General features: G+C 43.4%; 1 protein-coding gene across 11 annotated transcripts in view; it reads right to left on the minus strand.

The window, feature by feature from the left end:
• Positions 1-11,795, minus strand: part of TRIM9 (tripartite motif containing 9) — a 110,706-nt gene extending 98,911 nt beyond the window's left edge. For all 11 annotated transcript variants that reach the window (XM_045900837.3, XM_045900841.3, XM_045900839.3 and 8 more), the window contains exon 1: positions 10,804-11,795. In XM_045900837.3, coding sequence (XP_045756793.1) covers positions 10,804-11,625 — 822 coding nt within the window. In that variant the 5' untranslated portion in view covers positions 11,626-11,795. The remainder of the gene's footprint in view (positions 1-10,803) is intronic.
• Positions 11,796-12,355: the final 560 nt, after the last annotated feature.

The raw sequence follows: 12,355 nt of genomic DNA on the forward strand, positions 1-12,355 counted from the left end.
ACAAACTTTATTTGGCAGTGCTTAAACCCATTCTTAAACAATAGGCTTTTCCTATTCACACATTCCTTTTTGTATTTATGGAAAAGGTGGGCCAGGCATATATTCTTGAAAAGGAATATATGTATTTTCTTTTAACCACCTCAGCAAAAGGCCCAAGAAAAAAATGGAAAGTAAACAGAACAGATACTTTTTTATGGGTTTCAACATATTTTTGTGCTTTCCAAGATAGACTTATAAATGTTTTAGATCTGCAGAAATAAAGATGCTGAAAATGCAAAAGAAAACCCTCAACCTAAACTTTTATGTCATTTCTGTCTATAAATTTTAAGATGGTGATTTTGTTACAAAAGGACAATAAATCAATGGCTGAGCTGATAGAACCGCACTGCATATCTGCTGCTTGACAGGCTCTGACAAGGAGGCAGGACAGACCCCTCCCAAGGGAATCTGCCCTACCCTGTGTGCCTCCGAGGATCTGGTCTATGGAATATTCAACCTACTTGTCTTTCACTTCCTTCTGCCCCATATTTTCCTCTTTAAATTTATTTTGTCACAAGGAAACTTAGGGGACAAATGACTTAATTTTTCAGTAATTTTCATGCATGAGAACTAATGGAACTCAGTTTACTTGTTATGCCATTATAATTTATAGGACCACAAAACGGTGCTTTCTAGGTCATGCATTTCCTGTGATGATCAGACAGTAGGACAGAATAGCGGTTCAATCTGTGAACTCTGGAGTCAGACAGCCTGGATTCAAACCTTGGCTCTGCCTCTTACAACCAGTATGACTTTACGATCTGTCTGTGCCCCAGTTTTCTCAGGAATATGTGTGAATTCTGAAGATTAAATGAGAAAGTGCCTGGAAACAGCTTAGAACAGTTCCTGGCATGTAGTAAGTTCTCAGTAAGTTTTTAACAAAAGTATAAAATTGAAGGCTTTCAAATTTAACCATTATTATCAGGCTAATATGAGAAATTTAAAATAGTGGACTATTTGCTAATCATTAATCTTCTTATTGACTCTTTTCTTCATTAAACCTTTTCAAACATCTACTAAGAGCATTAATGGAGGAAACAAAGGTAGATAAGAAATAATCTATGACTTTGAGTTCATAAGGTCCAGTGGAAGATTCTAACATATGCAATTATAGTACAGTGGGGGACGCTCAGTGTTGAAACTCAGAGATGGGAGCTAAGGAGATGGGTGGACAGAAGATAGAAGAGAGTTTGGGAACACATTGTGAAAGGGAATGGGACTGAGAATGACCTGCTCTGTTTCAGATATTCAGGTGCAAGGAACTGAGACCATGGGTAGGTGAGTCTTTAGGGACAGGCATGTTGAGGAAGAGGGAAAAGTCAGTGATGCTTATTTATTCATGACTAGAAACTCAAGACAAGTGTTCTTGATTTGTCAGCATAAAATGAGTGAGTCAAAATGAAGAAAACTCTCTTTCTACAGTTAAGAAAAAAATGTGTCTCTCATTCAACCCAGCTGGGGTGGAGTGCCGCTGGTGCAGGAGTGACTATGGGGGAACAGGGAGCAGCACTCAGCTTTCCGATGGCAGGCTGGTCTGCTGCGAGGCTGGTGAGGTTGGCTCAGTTGATCTGAAGGTCTAGTTTAAGCAAATGCTGGAGGGCAGGGCTGGTGGACAGGGAGAGGGGTCCGTGGGGAACCTGGAAGGCCATGTAGGTCAAGAAAGAAGAGGTAACTTAGACAGGCAGATGGAACTATGGCTGGATCCGTGGCCAAAATGCTGCACCATAAGCCACACAAGTTAAAAAGATGGCAAAGCCAGGGCTAAACCAAAGTGAAGTGTAATTGTGATGATTTCCCTGATGATGTGTCAAGTGCATTCTGGGCATTCTGCTTGGGTTTTTCTGAATAATGTCACTCTGAGATAGTTCTCAGTTTAAGATAAGGTTAAGGTTGGGAAGAAATTGCTTGCGAGAACACCCCGGAGAAGTGTTTTTGGCTTTGAGATGTCTTTTGGGGGATATTAGACATGCTGCTGACAAAACCTGGATCGTCTCTAATAATCTAGGTACACTACTGGGGGCCATTTTATCACTAACTCTTCTTCCAAGGTTACAAACTGACTCCAGATGTCATTTTGAAAATATTAGCAAAGCCTGGAATGTAACAGGCAAAGCACTGCTCTTTTAACTTTCATAAATTGTTGTGATATGCTGTCACAGGTGCACCTGTAGAGTTTTAACCTTCAAGCTAAATCATCTTTTTTGTTTTAATAAGTAGTTTAAAAACAATCTATTTCTATCTACCACAATTTAATGGCAAACCCAATCAAATAAGTCATTTGGCATCATGTACACAATGCCTAAAAATAGTCAAAAATGGATCAAAGCAGTTAATTCTAATTTATTACATTAGTATTACTGATGCTTAAACTATTTTTTCAGTTATTTACAATAAAACGGGAAGCAACATATATTGAACATATGTATATAAACACTACAAAACTTGTATTAATTGCTTTTACCTCTATTTTTGGCTTTAATATTCAAAGAATAACAAATTTAACTTTTAATACTTGTTTTAAGGATTAACATAAGATTTAAAGATAGTCTTATTTGGGACAGTTATCCACAGGCTGGAGTTTTATAGTCTACTCCATACACCAGAAATTAAGAATGCTTACTTTCTTACTGACTTATTAGCTAATCATTGTCTAGAATAGTGTTTCCCAAACTCATTTAGCACTAAAAAAAAAGTTTCTACAACTTAAGTGTCCATCAGCAGATGAATGGATAAAGAAAATTTGGTACACACACACACGCACACACAGAGGAATATTATTCAGCCATAAATTTTAAAGAATTTAAAGAATTTCCTTTAAATTCTGCCTTTTGCAACATCATGGATGGACCTGGAGGGCATTATGCTAAGTAAAATAAGTCAGAGAAAGACCAGTACTATATGTTCTCACTTACATGTGGAAACTAAAAAAGCTGAACCCAAAGAAATAGAGAATAGAATGGTGGTTGTCCGGGGCTGAGGATTGGGGAAATGGAAGATGTTGGTCAAAGAGTACAAATTTCCAGCTGTAAGATGAATAAGTTCTAGAGATCTAATATACAACATGGTGACTATAATTTACAACACACTTTTATATACTTGAAAGTTAGGAGTGTAATTCTTAAAAGTTATCTCCACACACATACAAAAAAGGTAATTATGTGAGGGGATGGAGGTGCTAACAAGCCTTATTGTGGCAATCATTTCACAATATACACACGTATCAAATCATCACTTTGTACACCTTTAACTTACATATGTTATATGTCAGTGATATCTCAATAAAGCTAGGGAAAAATGAGAAAATAAATAAATAAAAAATAGTTTCCAAAGTCAAATAAGTTTAGAAAATTCTAGATTAAATCAAGCAGGTTTCTTTGCTGCAGAATGGACCAGTACATTGATATAATAATGTACAATGTGAACCACCAGGAACAGGTTTAGAGTGGAGAGTTACAAAATTATTTAAGTATGGAAACTTCGTGGGAACACAGTTTGAGAAATTCTGACCCAAGGAACAGGTCAAAGCAAGATGTATGTCTTCAGAGGTTTCCTGCCTTCGAAAACAAATAAAATTGATTATTGGCAGAAGTTTGACTTCAGAACCTCCCTGTCCAGACTATTGCTCAATAAGCTAGTACAGGACACACTGTTAGTGAACGGGTAAACAGCATTAGATTAAATATCATATGATTTCTGCTTCATTGAATTGAAACTGCTTTCCATTTGTTTTTTGTTTTTGGGGGGTTTTTTTTGGCATCAGAATGCAGCTTTCTAAGTATAGTATTCTAGAGACAATATCTAGAATGAATATCTTCAAATACAAATGTTCACATGTGTTAATTCATATGCTTTTATAAGTGAGGACCTCTCAGTTGAAAGTAGCCGATACAAACTAGCTAAAGCAAAAAAGGTGGGGATGTTTATTGACTCGAGTAACTCAAAAGGCAGGAGGGGGTAGCTGGCCTCACTCATGATGGGTTCCAGAGGCTCAAATACTGTTCTCAGAATTCTCTCTCCATTTCTCAGCTCTGTATTTCTGTGGGTTGCCTTATTTTCTTCTACTGGTGTAGTGGTAGGAGGAAGCGGCATGGACACAGAGAGCTCCTGGCTTCTATTATTTCAACTGCAGCACACCCAGAGGAAAGCAAGACTCCTCTGTCCCTGAGTCGTATATATAAACCTCAGAAAAAGACTCGGATTGGACTGGCTTGAGTTACGTGCTAATCTTTTAAATTAATCACTTTGGCCAGAGGGATAGGGTATGACAGTTGGCCAGGCCTATGTCCCATGCCCTCCCGCTTGGCCAGGTAAGGCAGGGCGCTGGATTGGCAGCCCACCAGAATCACAGGGACTGGGCAGAGGCAGGAATATGGTGGGGAGGGAAACATTTAACTAGAGCAAGAAGAGCACTGCTGGTATGAAGCCAAAAGACAAAAAACACAAAACATTGAACTCCATGGTTACTAACGCTCTTCTTTCCTTCTAATAAACAGATAATATTACAGACAGGAAGCTATGCGGTTTTATTTTTCTCCCACTCCCAGCCCAACCACATGATTTCGTACCCAAAGTGAATACAGAATCATGTTATGACACCTTCTGTCCTCCTTCCTCCACTCAAATATAAGCAAAATGAGGGACTGCTTTGCTCTGACATGACCACGTTCACCAGAGTATGCGACAGAGATAACAACACAAACCACTTGGTGCTGGAGCATTGCTAGGGAGAGCAAGCACTGAGCTCCAGCTCTCAGTGTTCTCTATACTTTTCTGTCCTTTTTTTCATCATCATCAACTCTATTGCTTCACTGTCAAAGCAGCTCAAGAAATTAGTGCTGTGGCTAAAACACGGAAGGTCCAAGTAGAGCAAAAGGGCTTTCTTCTGCACCCAGCATGGCTTCCTCTGAGACCGTACCAGAATGCTGGTCAGTGCCTCCCTGCCCCCGCTGCTCTCTGAAGCATTCTGTCTGGAGCTTTTCTCGAGCTGAACAGTAAACTGGGAGCCAGGTGTTGTACCAAGTGACTCTGTCCCTCAGGACTGGGACTGGGGGGAGGGGAGTGAGGCACTCTCCTCAGATGTGGAATTTAAGGGAGTGCCAAAAACCTCAGGAATCAACATCAATACTATTTTAATGTGGTATTTTTTAAAAACAAAAATCAATGCAAAGATTCTATGAGGAACAAAGGTTAATATTTTAAACAAAGATGGGACCGATATTATTGATTTTTCCTTTTGACTCAGGGTCCAATATGGCTCAGCATGGCACTGTTAGTGATCTTGCCTTTATTTAAAATGTTGACATTTTGTTGATCATGGATTTCTTTCATTCATTTTTATTTTTTAAGATATTGCATTACAGTATTTTTTTTATCTTGATTACTGAGTTTTGGTGCCCCGTTAAGTTTTGCCCCTGAGGTGAGTGCCTCACTTGTCTCAACCTAGTCTACATCCACCTCACCAAAGGGGTGGGGTCATGGCCCAGACAGTCATCAGTCATTACCTGATGCAAGCTGAGCCAATCAGATTCTTTCTCTAAAGTTGAAAATGTGTAGAGACACTTTAGTTAGATGACAGTGGACACTTGCACTGAAATGTCATGCTGTCTTGGGGCTGGAAGAGTCCTTCAGATCTTGTGTAGGCCAAAGAGGCCCATTGCAAGAGACAGAAGCACAGGTAAGAGAGTTAAACATGTGGCACATTGTATTATTTGTTCAAAATATTCTCTAGCCCCCACTACAGGGTCCTTATCTGGTGCCTCTCTCTGTGGGAAGAGTGTATTCCTTGCATCACGGAGGCATGGCCACATGACTTATTCTAGCCAATCAATATAAGCAGAAATGACACACCACATCTGAATAGAAACTTGAATACCATTGAGTAGTTCTGTTTTGTTCTCCTCCCTCTATCATAAGGTTGGCATGTTCCAAACATGCTCTTTCAGCTGAAGTTCAAGAATAGGAAGATGTGGAGAAGGGCCACAGCTGATTCTCAGTGGGCATTGAGGAGAGTGAGAAATTACTTACTATTGTAATTCACTGAGATTAGGAAACTGTTACTGTAGCATAACTTAGTCCAACCTGACTGATAACAGAAAATAAACTTAGTTTCTAGCTTTTCAGTTCCGCTTTCCTTGAGAGTTGACTTGTTTCATTCCCCACGAAATCCTCTGAGATCACTTGAGTGGGTTTTCTGTTCCTTATAACCAAGAGTCCCTGATAAAATTGATAACAATATTATTTAGAACTATCTTGTTCTTACTTTTTTACCATGTAATGGGTTCTATCCTCAATAACAGGTAGCTATGATAACTTTCTCTTTATGCAAACTGTGGCTTGCCCTGAAATTTCAATTAATAGCATCGTTTCATGGTATATACGGGAAGAACAATTTCTGCTGCTTCAGAGGGATATAACACTGTCTTCACTGGAGAATCTGAAAAAACTGAGTGATATCAACTAGCATTTTAGCATCACTACTGAAAAACAAAATGCCTTTGTTTAATATATAAATAAATCTTTGTGTAGTGTTTTTATTCCATGAGCTTACTTCAACTGAATATTCTCTGGATTCATGAGGCTGTGGCTCACCCTTCTGGGGCACCTTCAAGAGTAGCCTTTTACTGCACTCTGTGCTCTGAAAGGAGCAAGCAAAATATCCCATAAAAGAGGTTCTATGAAATAATTGTTGACTAGTGAGACAACTTCTGTTTTATATAAAGCTTTCTCTTGTGCCAAACTGAAATGAGTATGTTACACACATTTAAATTATTTTTTCAAAATATTTCCATAAATATAGATTTGTGTGTAGGAAGAATGGAAGTCAGTGGCAGCATCAGGTCTGGAATGGGATCCCCTGTCATCTAGCTCTTTCTATTATGCCTCAGTACAAAGAGGAACAACTGACTCCTCTGATACATTCTCCTTAATATTTGTACCACCGTGCACAGAATGTTCTGACTGTACCAGATGTAAATTTAAAAAATATAAAAAAAACCCATGAAGATCAGCTACCTGTTATATTTATCATAGGAACATCTAGATTATATTGTGTTTACTGTTGATAGTTAACCAAATACCATTTTGGTTACATTAAATAACACTTTGCTACACAGATATTTGATAAGATACCAACATATTACAAAGCAGATATTTTTTTTCAGAATACTTTGAAAATGAAAGCATAACTGATAAAGTTTATTTTAAAATGTCGCTGGGGCACCTGGGTGGCTCAGTTGGTTGAGCATCTGACTCTTGGTTTAGGCTCAGGTCATGATCTCAGGGTCGTGGCACTGGGTCCTGCCAGGGGTGCTGCATTCAGGGTGGGAGTCTGCTTGTCCCTCTCCCTCCCCCGCTGCTTCCCACCCCCACTCCCACATCCTAGCTCTTTCTCTAAAATAAATAAATAAAATCTTTAAAAAATAAAATGTTCCTTAAATTGCAAATCTTCTAAGAGAAAAATAACATTTGAGACAAGATTCAGAGTGGTTAATACAGAAAGGAAAAGAAAATCTTTGCTCAATAGCACAAATACAACAGAATGGTTTCAAATGTACTGATTCAGAGATTGATAAAACACACCAGGAATTTAAGGATAATGTTAGATTTAGAAGTGTGAATTGCTAAAATTACAGAATAGTAATAATGGTTCCAATTGCCTATTTGAAAGTATCTACAAAATGATTTTTTTTGTAGCAATTCTTTATACCAAACTAAATTGGATAAAGGAATATAGCAAGTGCTCCTACTAAATGAAAACTGTTACCAGGTATTTGTCTTATATGGCTACTTGATGCAGTATTACTTTTCATGGATTTTGAAAGTCATATATGTGTAAGAAATATTTTAATTTGGTCAACTGACAACTAGTGAATTTCAACCAGTTGTTTTAAAAACCTCTTTAAAAATAAATTTCAGCCATTTTGTCTTAAATGTGTAAGATGATGACTTAGAGCTCGAGGGAAATACTTATTCACAGAATTTTTTATCCCTAGAAATGACTAATTAATATGGTAGAACATTAATGAAAACTTTCAGGTCTAGTAATAATGTGTGTTGATAACTTACTGCCCAACTTTGGGGAAACTACTTAATGTAATTCTTTGCTCTCTTATGTTTTGAAGGGCATAGAAATTCTGGCCCATGAGCTGTTGTGGAAACAGAACATAAATAGACTATATGAGAAAATCCAGCGTTAACCCATTAACTACTTTATTAAGAAGATAAGATGGGGGAGAATATTTGTTGTTCACCTAAGACAGTAAGCAAATGTTAAAATCTCTCATCTTTCTGCCTTATTTTTTTTTTGGCAGTTTAATAATTCTGATATTGACTGAACAAAAATTATACCTATTCACTATTTTGGAAAAAGTGTGCAAAAGATCAGAGAAGAAATGTTTTTTTTTTTTTTCAACAAACCACCCTTCCTTTTCTAGCTTACTTATGTCATGTCTCAAGGGCTTTGACATTATTGGTTTTTTAACAGACATCCAAATTTCAACCCAGTCCACACCAGTGTCCACTCACAATTTCCATTACCCATAAAATCAACGATTTAACATTTCAAATCTATACAGGGCTTGACAAAGATTAAAAGGTTGCTTTTGGTTTTAATGGAAAACGTATAGACTCTTCACAGAAAAATTATGCTGTGGTTTGACCATCCTAATTAATGTGTGACTCTTAAGTTCTTTTTTCAGTCAAGGAGATTAATTTCTTAGTTCCAAGGATAGTTTTGAAAGGTAACTTAACATAGGCTATAGTTAGCAGTTTAAGAGTGAAATCATAACATGAAGGAAAAAATTGGCCATGAACTCAAGTTTTGAAAACTTTCAAAATAAAATATCATTTAAAAAAAGTTAAATTGAAATTGCTTCAAAAATAGATGCATATGCCTAGTAGGGCTCAAATTTGTGCTGACTTAAATTTCCATCAGTATGAATAAGATTTAATAGGTTATATGTGAGAACCCAAATAACCATAAATACGGGTCACATTCAATTAAGACTGAATTGAGAAAACCTCGATTGCTGAAAAAAGGTGATATCTTATTTCTTTTCTTGCTGTAAATAAAATATCACTGTTCCAGCCTGAACCCCATGGTCTCTCTCAGAGACTAGCCTTTCTAGTCTCCAAGAAATGCTGGGAAACCCTTAGTGGGGCATAGCTGAGGCCTGAACACCGTCTTTACTGCCCTACCTGATCCTTGGGCTTGCAACTCGATGTGAAGAAAATCTCCACAATAATCCTGAATCGCTGCCTTACCCTTTGCATCCCAACCAAGCAAATTATTTAAAAATTACAAGTGAAATTTATACACATCTCCTCAAGAGTGGTTCCCTTCCTTCTAAGCAGGGTGGGCATAACTTATAAAGATCTTTTTCCTCATGAAGTTTATTTTCTAGTATGTGTGGAGAGGAGCAATAGATAAATACAAAAGTAACATGATAATTAAAATACATAGCATGCCACTTAGGGGTGTCTGAGACTAGAGGCAGCAACTGTGTTCAGAAGGGTCTCACTGCAAAGGTGACATCTGAGCAACAATCTAAGGAGGCAAGAGAGTGAGCCATTCGAATACAAGGTATTTATTGGGTTAGACTGTCCCAAGCGTAAAGAACATCCAATGCAAAGGCCCGGGGGCCGGAAGGTGTCTGATGTTGGTTGAGGGACAGTGCAGCTGGAGCAAAGGGAATGAGTGGGACGAAATGAGGTCGATGAGGCCAAACATGAACAGGTCAAGCAGGTCCTAGTGGACCATTCTAGGGACCGTCTAAGAAATGTGGGGGACAATTGGAGGATTCTGAGCAGAGGAGTGGCTTACCTAAACGTTGTTAAAGGCACTCTTCTTGAAGCTGGCTTTGGTGGAGGCGCCATCAAAAGAGATCAGAAAGGTAAATCTGGTGGTAACAGGTGCCTCAAAGCTTTCAAAGACAACTACTGAAAGAGGAAAAGGGTTGAATCCTGGACAAATTCGTGTGTGGTGGTTGGGAGGATGGGGTTACCCTGGGATACACATCTGCCTAGCTTTCAGGCCTAGACCACACAGAAACCTCTGGCCTGCTACTTCAGCCCCAGGTCCCTAGCCCCGGGGGGGGGGCGTGGGGGGGGTGGTCAGGACCCGTAGCCATCAAGCCTTGTTGCCGTGGCGACCACAGGATTCTTTTTTCCTCGGCTGCACCACCTCCGCCACCTGGGAGCAAAGCACCCGGTCCCGCATCTGCTCCAGCGCGGACTCCGGGTCTGGGCCAGGACGGACTCATCAGTATTCCACCCGCGGAGTTCTCCCCGCCCCCGCCGCGAGTCACAGCGCCCGCCTACCCCGCAGCTCCAGCCTTTGGCGTTTCGCGCCGCCCCACCGCCCCCACTTCGTCCCTGGGGACCGCAGCCGGATCTGCCCTGGAGCGTTCCTGGCAGCCCCAGGCGCTGGCGTGCCTCTGCCCAGCTCCGCAGCGCTTTCCACTACCCCGGCGGCGACCACAGGCTGCGCCTCCGCCGCGGAGCGGGGACGCCCCGTGCTAGGCAGTGCTCCCGGGGAGACCGGTTCTCAGGCATCCCCGCAACAACTCTCTGGGGATATTTAACTCCCCTGCCCTCGGTTTAAGGTCCCCCTGCGCTTCTGCAGTGCACCAGACGGGGGAAGCAGATACAGGAGAACCTGCATTGCACCCCCACTGGGATGCACTGTGCGCAATAGGGAGACCGTCTGCTGCAAAACCGGAGGATCGGAGGCGAGGGGAGTTAGGGGTGGATTTTCTTAGGACTCACCTTGTGCAGTTTCCACATGGCCCCCAGAGCTTTGACTTCATGGCTGGAGTGTTTGCCCTCCTCCAAGCACTGGTAGCACACAGGCATCTTGCACTGCACGCAATACATGCTGTGGTTCTCCAGCTCGTGGTCTGTGCAGGTGGAGACCTTGCGCGGGCTCAGTCGCCGGCTCACGCGGCCCTGGGCCGGGGGTACCAGGCGGTGCTTGGCTAGGGGCCCTCGGGGCGGGTGGCAGCGCAGGCGGCACGGATCGCAGTAGAAGACATCGCACTGTTCGCACATGACGGTGGCCTCCTTAGGCGCCTTCTCGCAGAGCTGGCACTTGAGGGCTGCGGCTTTGCTCTGCTGGTAGCGGTCAATTACCCCTTCCAGGACGCGGTTCTTGGGGAAGCCGCGGAGCCCCCGGTCATCCAGTATGAGGCTGCGGTGGCACTGGGGGCAGGTGATACAGGAGTTGCGGGGCACCGGGGCCAAGGCCGGTGACAGGTGGGTGGCCGGTGGCGGCATAGCGGGGGGGAACACGCGGACGCCATTGGGGGACTTCTGGCACGGGGTAGTGGGGGCACTGGCGAAACCCCCGTAGGAACCATAGCCGCTGTCCGCTTCGCTGTACAGGCTCATCTTGTCCAGGTCCAGATAGTCATAGTCGGAGACCCCGGAGCCCGAGGCCCGACGGCTCTGGGGGGATTCAGACTCCGGGGTCTGTACCAGGATGTTGCGGGCGCACGCTTGACATAAATTGTGAGAGCAGGGCAGGATGATGGGCTCCCGATAGAAGGAGCCGCACACAGGGCATTTTAACTCTTCTTCCATCTCTTCCATGAGGACCGGGCTGGGAGCGAAGCCGCGGCAGCTGCAACGGGTGCCTGAGCTGGCGAAGCGGTCGACCGTCCTGTCGTCTCCAGCACCTTGGCCAGCGGCGGCGGCGGTGGCGCCTTCCCGCGTCGCTTAGGCGCCGACTCCCTGTGAGGCGCGCTGTCTCCGAGCCACTCTCTCTGTGAGCCACGGGAGCGCGACGCCGCGCGCCAGCCCGGGACCGCCCCCCTTCGAGTCCCGCCCTACCCTGTAAACAGCGGCCCATTGGCCGGCGGCGAGAGGGCGAAGCTCTCATTGGCCACACGCCCCGTCCTTCTCCTCTCTTCTGCAGGCCACAGCGGGTTTGGTAGCGGACTCTGAGGATAAGCAAGTCTTCGCTCCCGGCTGCTCGATCTCGGGAGGGGGCCGGCGTGCGGAGGCGAGGGACCGGGAAGGAGGAATTAGGCGGGATGACTCATCCCTCGCCCCGCTTCCTTCCGACCTCCGGTGCAGTCACCCAGGAGCGGGGGGCGTGAGAAACCCCTCCCCGCAGCGAGTAGGCCGGCGGAGGGGGCTGGTGCTTCTCGCCAACTGTCTGCGTTTGGCTTCCAGCTCTGGTCTCCGCACCGACCTACCACGGGCGAGGGCCGCGCGCCTGCGAGACCCCCCTTCTCCTTCCGCTGCTGGCAGCTTGGGCTGGCGCCTCACCCAGGCCTCGGTTTATGTGCCGCAGCCGGGCTTCTTTCCCCTCCAGGAA

The sequence above is a fragment of the Mirounga angustirostris genome, unplaced genomic scaffold (genome assembly GCF_029215605.1).
Source record: "Mirounga angustirostris isolate CCGP_5_RB_7025 unplaced genomic scaffold, mMirAng1.0.hap1 SCAF_9, whole genome shotgun sequence".
In the NCBI taxonomy this organism is placed as follows: domain Eukaryota; kingdom Metazoa; phylum Chordata; class Mammalia; order Carnivora; family Phocidae; genus Mirounga; species Mirounga angustirostris.